Below are 21,317 nucleotides of genomic sequence, written 5' to 3'. Positions count from 1 at the left end.
GTCTTCGTCATATAATCAATACTAGCGCATTTGTTACTTATCTGCATCTGTGTATTGAGGTTGGCCAGCTGCGTTTCAACAGTATAAGCAAGACGAAAGCTCTAATTTCAGCGCAGAGCGCTTATGGAATGCCGTATGATTGGCATATGAACGTGGCACTCCGTTGTTATTACCACGACATCGGGTACATGTACCGGGATGCTCCAACTCAGCCGGGTCAATCCGGCTCAACATCAAGTGAAAAAGATGGACTGAACGGTTGACTTTCAGGTGCGTCTCTGAGGCTAAGCTCTCTTGGCATACACTTTGGGGACCATACTCAACTTGACGGTGAGATCGTCCAAATCTCTACGCGCGAGACTAGCGGCCCAGACTTGGCGTGGCATGAAACAGCCCTTCCCAGAACTTCCGAGGACCAACTGGGACTAACCGTGCATAGCGCAACACTCATTAGCACAGCCCTTATTACAACTCAAGGTCCCGCATTTCACATCTCGATTGATTAGGCGCCCTATATCGTGAGCCGCTTATTCATCCGTGGCATTAGTCATGGAAACACTGGTTTTTGTCGCCAAGGGCTTGTCATGACTAGCAAGACTAATAATTCAATAGTCTGCAGTCTGAAAACCTTGCGGTTCACAGAGCAAGCCTTGCGCTTGGCTCGGATTTATGAGCCATACTCACAGCGTAACATGGCTTCCACTTCGTCCAATGAACCAGTGCTTATGTGTCTCAAGTCATAAAGCAAAACTTTCTATGTCTACTTGGACTAAGGGTGTGGCTCAGTTATAGCTAGACTGTTGCATGTTCCATAAATAAATCCTCCATGTGCAAAGCCCCTAGTTAATTGCAACACTATTATATTGGAAAAGCATTCAAAGTTTCCATGTTCTCAACGCGTGTTACATATATTGAAGTCGTGGTGTTTTTGAATATATATGCTGGGCATTGGGCAGTGGTACCAATCTGGTGTACTATGGACGAAGCCATTTTCGGTAATAGAAATTCTCACCTTATTATCTGAAAATGCGATGACGGTATAATCCCAACTATGCGGTTTATGTTTGCATATTACACATCCAATAGAATGAAGCGTCGACTTAGCCTCACAATGTATACTTGCCATCCTAATCATAACCTCCAATTAGTTGAGTTGGTGTTGTACTGATTATGTGCGTCACAAACTAGAACAAGAACTATGACCGAAGACAACCCACAAGTCATGCCAAATAGTGCTAAAAGGGTGGCCAGCGAACAAACAGAACGCGGAGGGAGGAGTGACTGAATAACTGTACCAACTGAAATCAAAACTCTTGCCATCCGAACGTGATTGGAGTTCCAAATCTTCCTCGTCGTTCCACCTGATCGAACCGAACAAGTTGGCACCACAGGATGCCTTCTTGTTCTGCATAGTTATAAACGGAGAGCTGGAAAATCTCGACTGCACGCCGTTCTCTAAGTTGACGATGGCATTCTGTCTTTTAACACCGAAGGCTTCTTTCTCGCTCGCATATCCGTGGGCTTCGTCTATTAACCAGCCAGTTGACGACCGACGATATACCAAACCGCCTTACCTAATTTAGTCTTGAGAACGAGAACGAGTTTTATGGTGGCTGTGATCCAAGAGTTGTTCGGGAGGATGAGCGGCTGTCAGTTCCATGCGTGCGAAAGGTTGATGTACTTAACTCCGAGTGCGCTAGGGATCCGGGTGCGAGAGAAGTAGCGGGGAATTTAGTTGATGGGCGCAACCTTCCGTAGTGAAATTGTGATTTTGTGCTTTCGATGAGTCTCACTCCCGGCCATCTGGGAGATAATCTGCGATCAATAGTGACCCAACCAGTCAATGCTTGAGACAGGATCCCATGGTGTACGAGACCCACGGCGTTCTAGCGGGTTGGCGCTGTAACATTATTTCCCGGCCCGTCAAGAAGTGCTGGTGGGCCGTGGTAGCGGGTAGTAAGGTTTGTGTCAAGAGGAGTAATCTCCCAGCGTCGACGATTAAGGTTGCCATAAGGGATGTGGGGAGACTGACAACGAAGAATGACTTGAGGAACGTATCAGTCATACTACGGAATAACATTAGTGGATTCAATATTTTCGCTTCATTCGTGAAGATGGTGCAGACTTCAAAAGAGCCAAGAGAAATGCACCACTAGGGAGCTTTGTGATTTTAACTCCCCTGCCAACTGGATGCGCGTAATGCCCATCTCGGAAATCCTGAGCACCGACTGCGCTGTTGTTGAATCAAATCGCCGTGTGAGGTGTAGCCATTCAATGCTCTCTTGGGCTGAATGATTCAGCTTCCGTGAGGTGGTTTAGATTCCACTAATCAGCTTGTATGCCAGCATCCCCACCCTCCATCACATCCACCACGGCAATTCTCTCCAGATAGCCTGTCGCTCCCCAAAGTTCCCCAAATTCCACTTACATAAAGTTTGCAGATGCGCTCCAATTATACGGGGTCTTTTCATGGCCGAGTTACTGGTTTGGGATGCAAGGCCGGGGACCAAGCCAAGGGCAATACCAAGAATAGACCAACAGCTCTACTACAATGGCCCTTGCTAGCGGATGAAGTTGTATAATATGCAGCGCTCGCTACCTTCAAATGTAATCAGAGAAGAGTCACCGTCTAAACTTATGCCGAAATGTTCCTATTCAAGCTTCTAATCGCCCTGTTGGGCTTCTCCGGCCTCTTTGGGTCTGCCACTGCTTGGGTGAACCCCATTCGCAGCCCAACGGGAAGCGATCCATTCATGGTATACAGCGGCGGATACTACTACTTGATGACAACCACTTGGACTGATGTCGAAGTCGCACGCTCGACTACTGTCGCGGGCCTGAAAACAGCAGCCAGAAAAGTCGTCTACTCTACCACAACAGCTTCGCGATGCTGCAACGTCTGGGCTCCCGAGGTGCACTACCTCGGGGGGTTGTGGTACATTTACTACACCGCTGGCGAAGGGGATGACTTGGATGGTCAAAGACTGCATGTTCTTAAAGGTATATTATGCTACGCCGGTTTTCATATTCTGTCACTTACCGCTGAGCACAGGTGGAGCAACACCCTACGACACCTTCACCTACGCCGCCCAACTCACCACCGAATGGGCCATCGACGCCTCGATCCTCCGCTTCAACACCTATGGAAACTATCTCATGTTCTCCTGCTTTCACGGCGTAACTTACCAAAGCATCTGCCTGCAACAGCTCGGCTCCGACTACATCTCTTTGACCGGTTCCATCTCCGTCATCTCCCAACCCACCGAGTCCTGGGAAATCGTCAGCTACCCCGTCAACGAAGGCCCCGCGGCCCTCTACTTCGGCGGCAAAACTTACATCAGCTACTCGGCCAGCTACTGCTGGAGTCCCAGTTACTGTCTTGGCCTTTTGACCTGGGACGGGTCCACGGCGCCGACGAGCGCGTCGGCTTGGACCAAGTCCAGCGGATGCGTCTTGTCGAGCGCGAATGGGAATTATGGCACGGGACATAATAGTTTCTTTCAGAGTCCGGATGGGTCGCAGACTTGGATTGCGTATCATGCTACGTCGAATAGCGCGGGTGCTTGTGACGATTCGAGGTATACCATGGTGCAGCTGATGGGGACGCATTCGGATGGGAGTCCCAATTTTGGGACGCCGGTGGCGTTGTCCCATGTTTATAGTGAGCCGAGTGGGGAATGATTTCATGGACGAGATGCATGTGATTGTTTGAAGGAGGGTACTTGGATGAAACTAAATTACAGAGATATGTGTTCTTATTCATATTCTGCAAGAGGCAACATTCCCAGGTCGCTTTTCTTGGCTACGTTGCCTGTCTTCTTAGAAGGAAAACTCGTTGTAGAATGCATCAAGCGCTATGTGAAGATGTTTGGGTTTGGACGATTGTGTGAGATGCATCGACTTGTTGATCAGTCTAGGAATGTAGACGATTGGGCTTTTGAAATCGAGGTGACGGAACACCAGAGTCTCGTACCAGGAAAGTAGAGTTGATGGCAGGTTCATCAGCTCATACTTGGAGATTTGGTTGAGGTTGGCAGCAACAGCTATCAAGACTATATTTCAAAGAGTGGGGAACGCCCGATTGGTGATCAGGATGGCTCGACTAAGCATGGGACAACAGGCGGCTATATACTACGAGACATTGTGTGCGATGGGCAAATCATCTTCTCGCCAACGAGCTTCCAGATCTCCATTGACAAATCCTGTCTAGACGGATATAATGGTAGGAAAGTGGCAGAAGCATGAAGTGATCGGGCAGTGAGGCTTCCGGACTTTCGGGGCTTGGGGAATAGACCTCTCCCTCAGACGTGCAAGTTTCCCAGCTCTGGTGTGATCGGGTGACTGCCGACGTTCCTACATTTTGGCTAATAATATTTCCCAGACCCGAGAGGACGATGACTATGGTCTGGGAATGAATCGCATACAAGTCAACCTTTCGAGGTGTCCGATAGCTCATAAGCGGCTAACCTCGTAAAAAATATAAGACGGATTTTCACTCTATTCAACACTATTTCCGTTGTGCTGTTTGGACTAGCTGAAGAGAGTACTTTTCTTTTTGTTACCATGAAAGGGTATATTTTAAACAAAATGCATGAAGACTGAGCACCAGTTTTCAAATGATAAAACTACTTCACAATAGTATAGTGTAGATTCTTAGTTGAGTCTAACGTCAATTGGAATCCTCCATTATTTGTCCCGCGCATTAATCTTAGTAATATCAAAATAGATTTTACGAATGGTACTGCTCGACTGCTACCACACGAAAGTGGCGAATATATATAGATGCCTACGTATTAATAATGTGGCTAGTGCGCTGGGCCTGCTAAAAATGACATTAGCAGGTTATGTTTATATAAATATCATTGTACGGTTCAAAGGCATATATCTCTCCGCATCCGGAAATCCAGGATCCTGAAGACACAACCGAAATCGTTGTTCTTTTGGTGTAGCGGGCGTTGGTGGTGGGTACAAACATAGAAGTGTCCCTGCAGCCCCAAGAGGATTTCCTCTAGGTTCCCATGGGAATCCAAGAGTGGTGGAAATACTAGCGGGAAGGCCGGAATGAGAAGACTTAGTCGGGATCCCTGTCTTCGCCTCAATTATTATGTGCAACCAATATTGAACCTGGTGGAAGACCCCTGATTACGCTGGAAAAGCCATGCAAGATGAATGCGTCGAATTTATGTTCTGATAAGTGGTGGTCAGAGAAAGAGAAGCAAAGTCTAGCCGCATGATTTTGACGCTCAATTACCCCTGTTGAGACGTTAATAGATATCTACTCCTGCTCAAAGATTTACCCCCTCCCCCCGTCGACATTCGTTTGCGAGCTTCTTCGTAAATAGAGAAGCTCAGCTCCTGGGGTGGCATGTATAAATTGATAATGCGACCAGGAGTGCCATACGCCATCGCCATGATATGTTCGGAACTAACCACTCCGATATATGGCGTCAGGGGATCCAGCGTATCGCATATGCTACTATCAGCGGCGGATGATGAAGCTGAAGATCCAACTGTTTCTCGTCCTGTATAGCCAAGTCAGATTTAGGATACTGCGATGACCTGTCGTATTCTTCTTACCGTAGTCCAGTACTCTGCGCTGCCAATCAACTGCGAAGGGTTGGAACGGTTCACCCGGGCGTGAAACGCCTAATGTCCAAGGCTACGGGTGGTTTAGCTCCCATATTTACGCACGGGGCATTTGACTCACGTTAAACTCATGTAAACGTCTCAGCTGAAGCCTTCCCCCAAACAGTTTGTGCTGCAAAACTGCACCCCACGACCTTTCCGTCTGTCCCGCCGATATCTGGTCTAGCGCATAAAAGCCAGAGAAGTCCGCGAAGTGGAGCAAAAAATAGAATAAGAGACCGCATCGCAGACTGAGGGATCTCGTGCTCCTGGTGGCCTGAGCGACACAAATTGAATTTTCAAAGTCCCGTAGGATCTGGTACAGTTAGTCTGATCGTTCGTCTCCATCTTCGGTTAGCCATATAAAGGGAGTAACTGACACGGGCGGAAATAATGAAGACTGCATTCTCGTGAACCGCTTCCTCGAAGAGATCCCTTTGAAATCGGATGTCCCGTTTCGTATGCAGCCAATTCTGCTTACCGGTGAACGGCAACAATATAGTTGAATCCAGTTCGTCGACAGCCAGAAGCATTGGGAAGTTCTGCAGGAAGCCATTAAGGATAGACACAACTTCAGTATCGTAGAGAGCCCCGTTGTGCCTGTGGCCCATGTAACCCATATCCAGTATATTTTTCCAGTGTAACGTGGCTGTCCAAACCAAATCCTTCAATGGCTACACTCGATTAGCACCTGAGGCCAGTAACCAATGTGATGTAACTCACTTCTTGAATAGCTTCCGTTTGGGTATGGTGGATCACACGCCTCTTATTGAAAATACTAAGTTTTCGAAGACTTCGAGCCCGCTTCAGTTGACTCTTCGGCTCCCATTCGCCTATTCCGGGACAGCGCCATTCGCGGTGCTTGCATTGGGGACAGTCAAGCCGAAAGGACCGGGGCATTTTACTTCCCTTGCCACTTTCTCACGCAAATATTTAGGGTCGTGATGAAATCCAATGCGAGCCGAGATTCAACGGATCAGCCAAGTGGCCAAATTATCAATGATTCACTTGTGCTCGGTTGCGTTCGCTGATCACCCCTTGACTCAATTCAGAAGGTCTCGCGGGTCGCAACAAAGACAGCTGAAGGTAGAATTCTGCAAGACATAGCTTGAATTCCGAATCCGGGCTACTGTCGCCAATTTTTTAGTTTAGATGATTCCAAATTTAACACGATTAGCGGTACTTCAGGGGGATTTACTATCTTTGTTCTTTAATCCAGCCACCAGATCAATTAACGTCCCACACCCACATCCGGGACACCCCCACATGTGGGACGCCCTAAAAATGATGCTGCATATTATAACCATTGACTTCAACCTTTTTTTACACTTATTCTGATGCGACTACAATACAGCTTTCACCGTCACTAGGGTTTTCAGACTCGCTAGACTCATCTGTACTATCCTCAACTTCACCAGCCTCGATTTGAGCCTTCCGAATAACCTTGATATTAGTAAACTTCGAATTAGGGCTCATCTTGACCTTCCTCCGCTTCCTAGCCCTACTAGCCTCAAGCTCTGCCTCTATTGCCTCAATATTTCGCTGTGCGACAGCTAACTGGTAGTCCTTCTCATCAAAGCCCTTTTGAACTTTCCGAAAGAGTAGCCGCTGGGTATTTGGATCACTATCAAGCTTGCTGAATAAGCTGAGTTGATCTTGGAGCTCATCTCTCCTCTTAGGCGTTGACCAGGCTACTGCTGATGTCTCTAACGCCCAGTCCTGACTACTAGAGTGCCCTTTGCAAGTCTGACTAGGCTGTTTGATTGGTGCTGACGTATTCTCAAGGAGCAGGGGGCTCATAAGGGGTCTAGCTATGCTCGAAGGCCAGAGACCAGTATATTTCCATCCACTGATAATGTTCTTGACGGTCAATGCTGCTAGACGTGCCTTTCTATAGCAGAGGAGAAAGTTTCTCTTCCCTACGACAGTAGTAGTATCCCATTGGTTAAGGTAACCAAGCTCTTTCTTATAGGCTGCCTTGAGGGGTCCAAAGACTGACTGATCGAGAGGCTGGAGAACGTGGGATGTTTGTGGCGGTAAGAAAAGCAAGTGTGTCGTGTTTATGAAGCAGACGTACATAAACTATGTCGTTTCGTGGCTACTATGCCCATCTAGGATAAGTAACCTAGTCTCTTCAGGGTCCTCTGGTTGAGTCAAAGGAATAAAGATCTTTTGTAGCCACTCAATAGCCGTAGAGTCTGACGTCCACCCATTCTCTGTTGCTGTAAACTTCCAGGCTTCGTATGGAGTCAAGTCTAGAGGAAACCACTGCTGCTGGACAGACTTCCCCTTGTATATTGACGACGGGCAGTGAAACCACCCGCAGGTTCAAGGTGTTATGACGATGGCAACGGACAACAAGATCCTCAACAAGACCTTACTATCCGGGAGGTGGAAATAATTAACAAGATCAAGAGCTCTTTGCCCTGATCGGAACGACAAGTACCTCAACAGGTACTAACAACTGGAGCCTCAGCAGGCTGGGGAAGAAAAGGAACCTCAACAGGCGAAAGATGGGAACAATGGCCTCAACAGGCACAATCAGGTCTATAGGGGCAACAAAAGTACCTCAACAGGTACGTCAGACATTGAATGCCTGTCCAAGTAAAGAGAAATTGGTTCAGATTACTGTGGAAAAGGCCGCTTGAATTCTTATCTTTTTCTCAAGAGAGCGACTATGTACACAAGGTCTTAAATACCCTTCAAGAACGCGCTTACATAATTCGTCTGAATGTCCAAAAAAAAACGAAAACGAGCACCCAAAAACCCTAACCCCACGTCAATATCACAAGTGGGGGTAGTGCAGTACCAGTCGCAGAGATACACTCTATAAGAGATGTCCAAGCTCGAGATCCAGGCTGTTTCTTCCGTATAGAACGAGTCTCAGATGATCCTAGAACAAGACCATTTGATCCTCTACCTTCTAGAATACCTGTCTCATCCATATTGTGTCGATTCGAGGCCTTAATAGCTTTGATCTCAGGGATAGCGAGGTATTTGAACCATTGCCTGATCACATTAGCTGAGGCTCCATTAATACGCTGGGAATCGATAGATCTGCTTCTCTGGACCTTGACTGAAGGGTCCCTCTTGATAAAAGCCTGGACCCAGTTCTTTCCAAGTGGTTCGGTGTCTCCGTGGATCTGTAGGATACGCTCGGCGAAGTCTTTGAGCTGTTGATGGGCTGGTGGGAGGCCTAGGGCAGCCTGGATTCGAACCCATTCAGCCAGATGGGGTTCATGGGCTGGAGAGAGCCTCTGGTAGTCAACGAAGGCTATATCTCTTGACTGGGCTCCCTGAATCCGTCGTGAAAGAGTAGACCTTGGGACACCATGCTCATATGCTGCTTTTCGGAGGCTTTGGCCAGTAGCTATTGCTTGAAGAGCTCGATAAATATAATCTTCGTTATATTGACTCATATTAGTGTAACGAAGACGTACGTAAAATTTCGTAATGATTGAATCGATATTGGTAAAGATAAAAGAGGTTGAAGTTAGAGGCTAGCGGTGTTGAGGCATTTTTGGGTGTCCCGGATGTGGGTGTGGGACGTTAGGTACAATTTTTATTACACTTCAAGATGATCAAATGACAGCTCGCCCAGGCCGTAATAAGCAACTGCGTATGCCTACTGCCCATATATGTCCTAACAACATCTTCGCCCACATGCGCCAAATCCAGAGTACTTCACCAATGGTTTCTATTCGGAAAGACGGAGTCCGGAGGATCACAAAACGCACCATGGAGGCACGAACGAAACGCTGCAGCAGAATATACTATCATTGTAGATTACCACGTATCTTGAGGCAGAGAAAGGCGCTCAACAGACGTGCACATAACAATAAAGCTCATACTGGTAAAATCCCAGTTGTTTCACGGGGCCTTTCTCTACTTCGGTCAATCGTTCCAAAATCGGGACAAGTTCTAAGCTTATAATTATTGTGCAAGGGAAACAGCACTATAATGATTCGTAGATCGTTGCCAGGGATTCTTACGTGTACCAAACGAGTAAACCTACTCCTTTCCCCTATTCTGCTCCAGAGCCAAGTGAGCGGCAATGACATCCTCAAACGTGTCCACCACCGATCCTCTTTCTGCCATCCATCCCAGCTTGAACATCCGTGACCCCCGGATGCGCATATTGATGCCGTACAAAATGGAAATATGCATCGCCCACGAGTCCTCTGGCGGAGGTGCTGCATCCGGTTTGTAGTCCTTTCCCCAAATACTCGCCCGTGCCGCGTCTATGACACTAACCGGCTTGATCTCGGTAGACTGAATTACACCATGTTTATGCAACACAGGTACCAGGCCTGTGATGAAATCGGCAAACGAGATTTCCTCGCTCGTGGCAAAGTAGTACGCCTCAGGGCCCCAGAGCTGTAGTCCCTCCACAGTTGCGTTACCGTCGAGCGCGTGACCAATCAACTTCAGGTAGATCTCGGCGATGTCGAGAACGTGGATCCAGGAGTGCCGGTTCTGGCCCTCGTCAATCTGGAAGCCTGAGTTGAATGCGCGGGCCGTGAGCAGTATGCCCGGTGTGGTGATGGGCGTGGGGTGCTCAATGGAGGGGCTCAGACCGCCGACGCCACCGGGGGAGATGATGGCTATGTTGATTTCCTGCGCGGCCTCTCGAACAATCTTCTCAGAGGTTTAGTTTCCACTATCTCCTTAAGAACGTACGCATATCTCATACGAGGCGGATCTGCTTACCTTGTCTGTAGCACTGTGGGTACACGTGACGTCCATCGAAGTCAAGTCCCCAATGTCCCCAATGTCGTCCCAGACACGGGCGTCCTTGGATCCTTTCGGCTCATCCCAGATAAGAGAAGCACCAGAAGTATGAATATAGTAGCCCTTAGTTTCTCGACTCTTCACTATGCGCCGTTGAATTAGTCACTAGAATCCGAACGGCATCTCTTGAGAGTTCACGTTCCCCATCTATACAAATCTGAAAGTTTTCTAAGATGCGATATGTGCAGTGTGACCCTCATAGGCCTCAGGGATGCCACAGCTAAATTGAGAAACCACTCACTGCCTCGGAGGATAACTTGGTAGGAAGCTTCGTGCGTAACATCAGGCGCAGTGTTCACGACAATATCGGCCGCGCGGCAACTGCTTTCGATCTCATCGAAGCTATCCAGGGCGCCAATAACGGTTTGGACTTTGGGGTATTTCGACATAAGTCGTGATGCTTTTCCCTGCGTCCTAACGAGCACCTTGACCAAGACGTTGGGATGCAGTTCGACTAATCTATCCAGAACTGCTCCTCCGACATGGCCCGTTCCGCCGATACTGTGGACTTGACATTAGATGTCTGTATCGGAAAGATGTATACGCGAATACTTACAAGAATAGCTGCGGCATTTGTAATAGCACACGAATAACTCCGAGATATGCTGAATGAATCCGGGGAGGCTTTGATCTGGGGACAGTGATGAATCTTCCTAGATTGCTCCCCCAGTTCGATTCCCATCTCTGCGCCTCTCTCCTTGCGAACACCGTCATGATGGATGATTGGTCAATAAAATGGATCGTGCCATAGTATGTTTCACGGCAGGGGCTTGCCGATCCCTACTTGTGTTTATTTGCATGCTTGTTTCTCTGTGGACTGGAAGGCTCCAAATAGCTTAGCCTGGCATCAGAAGCACTAGGCACCAGCCGGGGTTCTTTCAGGTTGATCAAGGACGGACTTTCTCGCATGCCATACAAGCGTAACTAAGCAGATTCAAGTCCACTATGACCAAATATATATGAGTTTATGCTAGGAGTTTATCCTCAAAGTAAATCGTCTCCGTAATCCATTGTTGGAGCCGTGTCCGTCCCGGCAACTAGTGAGCCGTTCCGTTCGACAGCTTCCATGAAATATGCATGAATGTGGATTAACTAGTCTCATTTGAAATTGGCGTGGTAGGATACTCCGACCTCGGCACAAGCTTTTGGACAGTGTCCATCAGTTAGCCCAAGAGCAAGTCTAGACCCCAAGTGATCGTTTTTAAATCAAGTTAGAAATTGCTAAACGGTTATTCCTGAGAACAATTTGTAATTCATCTATTATAGCTATAGAGCAGCTACTGCAAGGAGATATTAAGTTGCTCATTGGGTTAACATTTACTTAAATATAAATTACATCTTCATGAGGTTTAGATGGGCTTCTTAAGCTCATTCTTAACTAGGATAACTTCTGTTTAATGGACTCGAGTGTACTAAGTCGCTACATGTGGCATAAAGAAGAGTTGAGTTCTTTGTTTCTAACCTTTCATCTAATCAAGATTTGGTCAATGAAACCTTAGCATACGTACGTACTAAACAAAGCCGAAGCTATATATCGATACCTCACTAATAAATCTCAGGCTGCCTTAACCCCTAAACCGACCACATTTCCTTTGTTCATCAGACAACGCATGAGTTTGGGTATGTGAGCGCAAACAAACCCAACCAAAAAGCCGAGCTGCAAACCGTTTGGTAGACCCTCATGTGTTCCTTACGTACACTTGCTATTCCTGGCGCCGTCGTTCCCAACACTAGTACGTACTACAGATACATCCATGTTTCTTTCTCCACCGACTTTTACATCAGAAAAGGTATGATACCGCTCCTTCGGCGAATCACTTTATTAAAACACCATCCTCAAGACAAACGGCCGCCTCAAATAGTTGCGAGCCGACAACTTCCACTGAAAGCCAACTATTCCATTTCGTAAAAGCACCTACATAGTCATCGTAGGAAAAAAGAAAATGCCGTCTCGTACTAGTCGTCCGAGACTCTCCATCTTCCCTCGGGTTTCTACCACCTCGTATACCCAGCCATCAACACCCCGTGCTCTTTCCCCACCGGCACGTATCCGGCTGCGCTCTCGTCTCCCTCCGTCACCAACTCTTGCTACGCCACCTCCCCCACCGCCGCGTCCGCCCATCGCATGGATTTGGCAATGTCACTCGTGTCTAGCAGTCTACCAACTGGCCATCACCCGGCGCTGTCTAATTTGTTCGCACATCTTTTGCACTTCCCGCGACACCGCACCGGAAACTTCGGCTAGCCACAGCCGAAAGCGACGCCGAGGCACCCAAAACTGCCGTTCGCAGTTTGACTACGGTGGTTGGACAGCATGGGGTCAGTGGCGCCGCAAGTTACTCGGCATCGAGGTGACTGGGCCCGAGGGGCAAAAGATGAGGGAGAGCGTGTTTGTCAACCGCACGCACGACTGCTTCACTGACTGCGATTATCCCTGTCAGTGCGCTTTCCAGCACTACCGTGTCAAGGAAGAGATGCGGGAGAAGGTATGGTTGCCGATGGTACAGGACGAGGTAGAGTCGGACGGGGATAAGCAGCTGGACGTTTCTAGGCCATGGGCTAGGTCAGGGGATGAGTTGGAGATGAATTGAGGCAGTTGCCGCAGCTATGGAGCTGTATTTGCAGGATCTGCATGCCGAAAGGGAGTACCAGAAGAGCCCCACTGGTACCAAGAGCCTGTTAAGCTAGAGCAGTTTTCTTCTGGGACGGACCGACTAGAGGGATGTGGTTGAAAAGGAGACTGAGCACAACCAGGACGGCAAGTACAATACCTACGTTGTCATTTCGCCCCCTGTTGATTTCACTTCCCAAGATCAGGCGCAGCTGTTGAGACTTCTCGGCGATGACGAAGATCTGATGCCTCTCAATCGCTTACTGGAAAGAGCACATTCACTGTTCCCAGTTACTCAGGCTCCGAGTCCGACGTCTTCGAGAACTCGAGCGACTCGAGCGGCGATGAGGTTTCTTCATGCGATGAAGATTTGGTCGATGCTCGAACATGCAGAGACGCAAGACGGATGAATCGGAGAAGCCACATGGAAATTACAAACCGCAGTCTATCGCTACCTATACAGTTGTCCATGTTTTTCTCATTCGATATGTTTTTCTGTACCTTTGATCCATTGGCCACGGGCTAAGTAGTTCGGTGATCTCTTAATGACCTTGTGTGGACCAGGAACAACCGGTTGTGACAAATCCGTCAGGCATTGTGGGTAACACTCCTGGCGTACCCGTATCGTTTCATAGAAATGCGACCTGTATCCAAGATACACCACAAGATGGGCAATCTATGCCATCTAGAAAGCTAGAGCGGGTGCACTCTCCCTGGACAGGGCCGACCGCGTTGAAAGCTCTCAAGTAAAAGTACCCTTTGCATCGGACTCTACGTTTCCATGTTGGAGCACTGTCGTCACTCATAACGCTGGGTAACAATTTTGCAACCAGGCCTGGTTGCCTCACAAAAGAAGATGTCAGCAGCTTCCATGCCATCATCTCTGATAGCAATGTCTGCACGCTGTCATTTCCTGATGGTTGGCTGACGAACAGGTTCTCACGGTCGGCTTTGGAAAATTGCTACTTCTCTGCTCATGAGAATACAGCCTCGGAGTACACGCCGACACTGTTGCCCCTCACATTGGTCCGAGCCATCAGAGATTGCAGATTGTACTTCATATGCCACTGTAGCGTAGTACCCCAGGGCATGAACAGGGGCGATGGCTGTCCAACGTAGTATACACAAGTATGTAACCTTAGTGCCATGCAAATGGTGAAGGATAGGCAGGCTGTGGGCGACAGAGAAAGCGAGATGGGGAGGGAGGAAGAGAGAGTAAAGTGGAACTAAGCTCATCTCATTCTCGCCTACATGGCGTGTTTTCGTTGATTTGGCAAAATCGGCACGACTTTAAGACAGCATTGGTACAACGGTATTGCTGTAGTACGGATGAGAGCCCCAAGTCTACCGCATCAAATGGTCGAGTGATGCTGTTGCGTGATGCTGCTATGTGGAATTCCAACCTTGGCAACAGAGATCAGATCTTGAGATGGAGACGAGGAGAATGAGGTTAACTTTGGATAGTCGACTGTTGACCGTTGACCTGCGCAGCTGCAAGTGTCAAATAAAGTCTGGGCGCATTGGTGCAAAAAAACGCAGGGGCTCAGGAGGCGAGGAGTGGACCGTGCGGTTGCCGAACCGCCAACTAGGTCCGAGCTCAGGAATCCATCTGATTGTCGCCAGCCCAGCAAATGCGTGGCGGCCAGACAGCCTCATCTTGTAGGGACGCTCTGATTGGACAAGCCCACGGCGGCAAAAGCGACACCGTTGTGTTGCCTCGATCTTTCGTCCGTCCCAGTCTGTCAATCTGCCAGTCTGTGCCGTCTCTGGCAATGAGAAACTGAGATTGAACAGAACAAGCACTTCGCCGCAGCCCAACGGCCACCCACGAATGCGTTTTCTTCTGCTTCGCTGTCTATCCTTCTCAACGTTATTTCATATTCTTTAATTTCCACACGACCGCGACGACGATAACGCCGAGCTATCCAAAGGTACCTTTTACTGCGCAGGTGTTGGGGCCTTACCTGCAAGTGACTCGGCAAGCAGCCACCGGCTCTGACCTCATCTCGGCCATCCATCCCATCGCGACAGCGTTTTTACTCGCTCGACCCGCGTCACACCACGCACACACCAAGACGACCCGCTACGACGAGACGTCGGACGACCGCCCCCATATCACGATTCCACGACTTTTGCACCACTCAGCAACCGCAGTATTTCCGAACGAGCTGCATCATCCCATTGCGTCGTTTGCAAGCTCGCTGGCTCGACCCCCCGACCACACCGCGGCAGAGGCGCATGTCGATCAGACCACCACGTATATTGAGCCGACGGTGAAGACGGCAGAGCTAGATTGAACACCGTGACGTTCTCGCCACACACTTGCCGCCTGTCGGCACTTGGGAGGACATCGCGCGGATGAGCTGGCAGCAGGTCTCCGCCATGGGAGCAGGCAACGGAGTCGGAGGGGGCAACAATGCCGCCGGTCAGGAGATGGGTGCCGTGCCGGGCAATGGCTCCGGTCAGCCCCAGGCCACCGAGTACACATTACAAGGTATGACGATGCCGGTGCCTGCTGTCGACGCGGCCGATGAGGTGCTAATTGGGCTGAACCAGGCGTTATGCGCTTCCTCCAAACGGAGTGGCATCGGCACGAACGTGATAGGAATGCCTGGGAGATCGAGAGGCAGGAGATGAAGGGCAGGATAGCCGCTCTCGAGGGTTCTGCACGCAGAGGGGATGCCACCCAGAAGGCTTTGCGGCGCTATGTCAACATTCTCGAAAAGAAGGTCAAGGATCAGGCACAGCAGCTGAAAGTGGGCAAAGTCCACGACACGACCGAGGGCGAGCATGCCGTCAAACACCCACCCATCGTCCACAGACAGGCCTTGATTGCTGAGAAACTTAAGTGTGAGTGAGAAAGACGGGTGTTCGCCTATTGGCAACCCCTAGCATGATGGATATGATGCTGACCCGCCCTTGCCCTGCAGCATCAAGCGATAAGCCGAAAGACGCGATGCCTGGTCTCGAGGGTCTCGTGGGCGAACGGGTCCAAGAGGACGAGGAACGTGACAACCTCAAGGCCTTCCTGGACCAATGTCAAGCCGAGTTTACCTACCTGATGATCACTCCCGCCAACCCCATGCCGCCCAGGGAATCCCCGCCGCTGCCCCTGATGGAAGACATGCGAGAAGGCGACTTTGGCATGCCTGCTGGCTTGCAACCTCTGGACGCGGCCTTCCAAGCCCTGCGCCTGAGCCAGAACCACGTCAAGGATCTCGCCTCGAGACCCCAGTCGAATGCGAACCACCACGGTAGCCCGATGCAACAGCAGCAGCAGCAGCAGCCACAGCAGCCACAGCAGAACAACAACTTTTTGAACAAAAACACCCAGGATATACCGTCCGCGTCCATAGTGCGGTCTGGTGAAAATGCTACTGCCCTCTACTCGAATCCCACCGACTGGCCCCCCTCGGTTGGCGTTGCCGTCACCAACCATGAAGAACCTGCATTGAAACCGAACCACAACAACCCTGACCCCCCCCGCTCAGTCAACGCCGAAGGAACTGTCGAGAAGCGCGCCTCGACCGAAGCAGATGGATGGGATTTCAGCGAGGGCAGCTTCGCCGACCCTGCACCCAACGCACAGTCTCTCCCGCATGTCCCCTCGCACCGCCCAGATACAGACGCCTTTCCTGCTGCCGAATCCCTTCCAAAATCTCCTAATCGCAGCCCCAATGCACACAGAAGAAAGAGCTCCATATCACGTCGCCGGAGTACCGAGCCGGAACTGTCGCTTAATTCGCTGTCAGTATCGCAGAAACCCGAGAGCGGCATGTTCAAACTGCGTTACGGGTTGCGTGGCCATCTGAACACGGTCCGCACTGTCATCTTCTCGGGTGGAGGCAGCCCGGGCGAACCCGAGATATGCACCGCCGGCGACGACGGTTTGGTCAAGCGCTTCCATATACCACGCGACAGTCCTGCCGGCCACCTCAACTCTGCCTCGGACCTCGACGTCAGCGCCGATTTCACCCACCGCGGTCACACGGGCGCCGTCCTGTGTCTTGCTTCGTGGTCTCCGTCGCCCAACTTCTCCACCGGCGGTCGTGCACAAGGGGACGGATGGATTTTCTCCGGGGGCCAAGACGCATCCATCCGGGTCTGGGAACGAGGTAGGGTCGACCCCAAGGCCACCATCGACGGCCATACCGATGCCGTATGGGCTGTCTGCGTTCTGCCCGCCACGCTAGGTGCTATTTTCGGTCAGGTGAATAACTACGGAACCCCTGATCGTATTCTCCTCGTATCTGGCGCGGCCGATGGCGCAGTCAACGTATGGGCCGTCAGTGCACCTCCGCAGTTGAGCTCACCCCAACCCGCACCGGGGGCATTGGGTAGCAGGAGGGGCGGCAGTGGGCGCGTACGTGGAAACTCCATGTCGTCAGGGTCGCAGTTCCCCAACTCACCGCAGCCAAACATGACACCGTCCGGTTCCAAGCCGTTCCACTCGACGCTTATTCACAACATCACACGCTCAGATTCAAATGGGGAGAAACTGTCAGCTAGCCCAACGTGCATCACCCCCTTGGGGGCAAATGGCGAGGCATTCGTCGTCAGTTACGCTGATGCCAGTATTGTAGTGTTCGACACTCGGACTGGCGAGCAGGTTGGCAGCATGGCGAGCCTTGAGACCTACGATGGTACACCGGCAACGGGTGTGAATGCTGTTGTGGCGACGACTTCTGGCCTCGAGCAGGCTTCCGGTGGAAACTTGAGCGACCAAGACGAGGGAGGGGGACCGACCGGTGGGGGGAGTGGCAGCGCAGGAAGTGGCGTCGAGGGTGTCATCATTAGTGGGCATGAGGACCGTTTCGTGCGGTTCTTTGATGCCAATAGTGGTATGTTCTGCTCAAATCCCTTTCGTGCTCCCGAGGACCATTTCTCCACCGTGATCATTTCGCCCGACCATCAAGTAGTAGCATTTGCTAACAAAGCCCAGGACAAAATACGTACACCATGCTTGCTCACCCCGCTTCCATCTCGTCGCTCAGCCTCTCGCCCGATGGCCGTGAGCTTGTCTCCGCCGGCCACGACGCGTCGTTACGATTCTGGTCTCTTGAGAAACGGTCTTGTACGCAGGAGATCACGTCACACCGCATCATGCGTGGCGAGGGAGTCTGCAGTGTGGTGTGGAGTCGTGACGGACGCTGGGTCGTGTCCGCTGGTGGTGATGGAGGCGTGCGGGTTTTTGGTCGATGATGATTACCATGCTTGCGCGAGCTTTTAGACAAGCGAGCTGTGCAACTGACTTCGCATGTCAATGCCTGCCCAGGTTACTTGCTCTAGGACGACGAATTGCGGAGAAAATAGTACGATTACCTTACGTAACTTCGACTTTGGGGGCTTGGGGCATTTAGAACGCCACAGAGACGTGTATAAAATATAGCATCCAGACCGCTTCAAGGTCTATGTACGAACAGAAGAGTAATACAGGGGACGTGCCGATAGTGTTTTTGGCTTGAATGCCATTCTTGCCATTTCGATCTTGGTTGCCTCCATGGTTCTAGTAGGATTTCCTCTAAGGGTATACTTTTTGTTGTAAGTATAATAACGGTCATCGAAGGACATCTCGGTCACGGTTGAACCGGGTTATCTTGTACGTAGTACATCACTATGTATCATATTGGGAATCGATGCTCATCAGGTGGTGTATCATGTACCGTAAGACGGAGTATAGTATCGCTGTTAATCGTACTTCCACTATGCAGACTACTCAAATATTACGCTTCCACGTAACAAATCCTCCATATACTCGTCGAAGAGACCGCGTTATCCTATCTAAGACAGCTAGCCCGCGGTTCTCGATCATTCAAACGATGTCAGACCGTTCCAGCTATCATGGTAGCTTCGAATGCTCAACTCTCTACGTCGTACATGAGATAACCGCTTGCATCTCCAGCTCCTAGCCCGCCCACTGCTGCACCGTGCTAATATAATTTAGAGCAAGTGATACACGACCATGATATTCAGACCAGGCGAGACCGGGATTTCGGACCAACTTGCGCTACTTGTTGCTTGCTGCTTGAATTAATGGAACGTCCCCTGTGTTATCCCAGCCCTGGTAGCTATTCACTTATGTTATTTTGGCCCCTTCGTTTGTCAACTATGCGCAGCTGCATGTTGGTCCCTTTTGAGATATAACAGCCAAAGCGAACCAACCTATCATTGGTCCGCCGCACAAAGATACCCCCGTCCTGTATCTGTTGCACGGGCTGAAACTGTGCAGTTGGAGACGCATGAGACCCAGCACATCGCGCATAGAAAGCACACTTTCTCGGACAGCTCATGTGCTGCATTGAAACAAACCCAGGGTCATTATGCGGGGACATATTGGGGTTGAGATGCTGGAGGTGGAGTTGCGCATGTGTAATTTCTGATTCCTTCAATTGATTGGTTTCTGCACCCAGCAATCAGCAACCCATGGTCCGCCCCCAACAGCTTACGCGCCGAACCACATCACTGGTGCTGTGCAAGTCTCTCCTGATTGGGATGTCATGGGATATGTGCCGATATTCATCACAAAGGAGTCCTCGAGTCGGCGGCGTAGCATCGAATGTGACGACGTGCGCATGAGTTGGAAGCAATCCATTTGGCAAGGCAGAATGATTACTTAGTTTGGGGGGCCCAACAGTACATGGATCACTGGAACATCGTGACAACGTGTTTGTAGAAGCCCAGGGTGCCACGGATTGCCAATATATTAAAGCAAATTCCTCCAACCTGCTGTCAGATAGGGCACCTGGTTCCTAGGTTCAGAAATAATATGGCAGTAGAGAAGACTATTGTCACTTAAAGTTCAGAAGGCGAAAGGAACCCCTCTTCTCAAAAGTAACACCAAAGTTACCGACATGTTCTAAAGCATCAATAAAAGGCAGAGCAACGGGAGTTCGCGAGAACAGAAGACACAGACAAGAACACACCTCATTCATATACAATCTTACGCACTGCTGACTACTCGATTGGACACACGTGATATTCGACACCTGCTGGCCACTGATAGTCCCAAGTAGACAGCGTCCACGGTTATTTTGGACGTGAAGTTTCCAACTCAATGCGATCTGCCGTGTCAGTACCGAGAACGTCATCAATATGCCTTCAGTCGCAATTATCTCGTTGCTACTACTACGTCTTACAGTAGTATGTTTCGGCACGCCACTCCTCACCACCAGAGCATCCGGTGCAGCATGTTCCATGACGGCCACCTATCCCATCGCACCCAACTGTCCAGGCGGCTGTTGCGGTTGGCTGTTGCGGTTGGAATTTTACTACCAATGCACCAGGCGTCTACTGCAAGACCAGCTCGTCCAGCACCATAGCACTGTCTTCAAAACCGGCAAACTGGATTTCATCCTGCAACACACTGAAGCAAACACTGCTCAGTGACAAGGCCGATTATGTCTTAATATCGTACCAGACCAACACAAACCACGCTCTCGTATCCAACTCGAGATGCAGGCTCGAGATCAACGTCAATATTCCGCCCGACTCGGACTCGATGCATATATCATCGTCTGATGCTGTCACATTTCTCACAACTGCCATTTCCGCCAGCCATAACGGCGACGTTGGAATGAAGGGATCTACCTCGTGTTGGTCCTATCCTGTAACGTGGAGGGTAGTGCCCCCTGGAAACTAGTGTGATGTTGAAGGATGGATTAAGATACCACTTTGGTGCCTTGGACTGGTCGTTAGGGGCTGTGTCTATTATCTCTGGTGCATGATAACAATGTGAATGACGATTGGAACACGGTCGTGATGAAGACTATGAGAAACCAGATCGGGGGGTAATGCATGGATACAGTAACGCACCACAGTCTTCCTCTCGTAGCCTTGTCATCCGACTGAAGCATTCTCTCCTCCTCAGGACTCTCTCTCCTCTTTCCTCCCCAAAACGTACTTCTTTTTCCACTTATCTTCCTGCCAGTCAAAGTCGCAGGAAGGAGTAACAAGGTCCTCAAAGTCCGCCTCTCTCGATTCTGCCTGGCTGTCCGGTATCTTCCTCGTCCTCTTTAGTAGCTTCCGAATCTTCTTCCTTGACAAGCTCCTCCGAGAAGTGTCGTCCACTTCCAGACCGAATAGTAGGACTGTCTGACTGCTCGTATCAATCCTCTTAGCAGCGGTAGTCCTCTTATCGACGGTAGCCTCGTCCGCGGCGGTGGTCCTCTTAGTATCAGTAGTCTTGTTCACAGCGGTAGTCCTCTCATCGACGGTAGCCTCGTCCGTGGCGGTAGTCCTCTTATCGACGGTAGCCTCGTCCACAGCGGTGGTCCTCTTAGTATCAGCAGTC

At 50.2% G+C, this 21,317-nt stretch overlaps 6 protein-coding genes across 6 annotated transcripts; 3 read left to right on the top strand and 3 right to left on the bottom strand.

Moving 5' to 3' along the window:
* Window positions 1-2,645: 2,645 nt before the first annotated feature.
* BCR38DRAFT_414157 (glycosyl hydrolase family 43 protein) lies at window positions 2,646-3,681 on the top strand (the record flags this gene model as incomplete). The annotated part of the gene is made up of 2 exons (XM_040858901.1): window positions 2,646-3,000; window positions 3,053-3,681. The coding sequence occupies 2 exons, from the start codon at window positions 2,646-2,648 to the stop codon at window positions 3,679-3,681; spliced, it is 984 nt and encodes a 327-aa protein (XP_040710301.1).
* A 1,414-nt stretch (window positions 3,682-5,095) lies between these two features.
* BCR38DRAFT_414156 (uncharacterized protein) lies at window positions 5,096-6,245 on the bottom strand (the record flags this gene model as incomplete). The annotated part of the gene is made up of 5 exons (XM_040858900.1): window positions 5,096-5,253; window positions 5,298-5,522; window positions 5,578-5,659; window positions 5,708-5,808; window positions 6,107-6,245. The coding sequence occupies 5 exons, from the start codon at window positions 6,243-6,245 to the stop codon at window positions 5,096-5,098; spliced, it is 705 nt and encodes a 234-aa protein (XP_040710300.1).
* Window positions 6,246-9,516: 3,271 nt separating this feature from the next.
* On the bottom strand, window positions 9,517-11,482 carry BCR38DRAFT_450167 (uncharacterized protein). Its single transcript, XM_040861353.1, has 4 exons — window positions 10,973-11,482; window positions 10,658-10,917; window positions 10,336-10,499; window positions 9,517-10,263 (listed from the first exon to the last, which is right to left on the bottom strand). The coding sequence occupies exons 1-4, from the start codon at window positions 11,128-11,130 to the stop codon at window positions 9,637-9,639; spliced, it is 1,209 nt and encodes a 402-aa protein (XP_040710299.1). The 5' UTR covers window positions 11,131-11,482; the 3' UTR covers window positions 9,517-9,636.
* Window positions 11,483-11,896: 414 nt separating this feature from the next.
* BCR38DRAFT_111452 (uncharacterized protein) lies at window positions 11,897-13,163 on the top strand. Its single transcript, XM_040853384.1, has one exon. It carries the CDS (start codon window positions 12,360-12,362, stop codon window positions 13,005-13,007), a length of 648 nt encoding a protein of 215 aa, XP_040710298.1. The 5' UTR covers window positions 11,897-12,359; the 3' UTR covers window positions 13,008-13,163.
* A 1,987-nt stretch (window positions 13,164-15,150) lies between these two features.
* Window positions 15,151-18,690, top strand: BCR38DRAFT_111437 (WD40-repeat-containing domain protein). The gene is made up of 4 exons (XM_040853383.1): window positions 15,151-15,521; window positions 15,584-15,877; window positions 15,958-17,868; window positions 17,970-18,690. Exons 1-4 carry the CDS (start codon window positions 15,386-15,388, stop codon window positions 18,227-18,229), a joined length of 2,601 nt encoding a protein of 866 aa, XP_040710297.1. The 5' UTR covers window positions 15,151-15,385; the 3' UTR covers window positions 18,230-18,690.
* Window positions 18,691-20,534: 1,844 nt separating this feature from the next.
* Window positions 20,535-21,317, bottom strand: BCR38DRAFT_504439 (uncharacterized protein; the record flags this gene model as incomplete). Its single annotated transcript, XM_040864898.1, has 2 exons — window positions 20,535-20,631; window positions 20,928-21,317. Coding segments are annotated over 2 exons (487 nt in total), but the record flags the coding sequence as incomplete, so codon positions are not given.

Source organism: Pseudomassariella vexata, assembly GCF_002105095.1.
Source record: "Pseudomassariella vexata strain CBS 129021 chromosome Unknown BCR38scaffold_21, whole genome shotgun sequence".
Lineage (NCBI taxonomy): Eukaryota > Fungi > Ascomycota > Sordariomycetes > Amphisphaeriales > Pseudomassariaceae > Pseudomassariella > Pseudomassariella vexata.
This window is presented reverse-complemented; position numbering and strand designations above follow the sequence as displayed.

Excerpts from the sequence above, each read along its gene's own strand:
- BCR38DRAFT_450167 (XM_040861353.1), bottom strand. The coding sequence starts at position 11,130 with ATGACGGTGTTCGCAAGGAGAGAGGCGCAGAGATGGGAATCGAACTGG. Across the intron at positions 10,918-10,972 it reads CAAATGCCGCAGCTATTCTT|TATCGGCGGAACGGGCCATG; the intron begins GTAAGTATTCGC and ends TCAAGTCCACAG. Across the intron at positions 10,500-10,657 it reads CCAAGTTATCCTCCGAGGCA|TGAAGAGTCGAGAAACTAAG; the intron begins GTGAGTGGTTTC and ends AACGGCGCATAG.
- BCR38DRAFT_111452 (XM_040853384.1), top strand. The coding sequence starts at position 12,360 with ATGCCGTCTCGTACTAGTCGTCCGAGACTCTCCATCTTCCCTCGGGTT.
- BCR38DRAFT_111437 (XM_040853383.1), top strand. The coding sequence starts at position 15,386 with ATGAGCTGGCAGCAGGTCTCCGCCATGGGAGCAGGCAACGGAGTCGGA. Across the intron at positions 15,878-15,957 it reads GATTGCTGAGAAACTTAAGT|CATCAAGCGATAAGCCGAAA; the intron begins GTGAGTGAGAAA and ends CTTGCCCTGCAG. Across the intron at positions 17,869-17,969 it reads GTTCTTTGATGCCAATAGTG|GACAAAATACGTACACCATG; the intron begins GTATGTTCTGCT and ends AACAAAGCCCAG.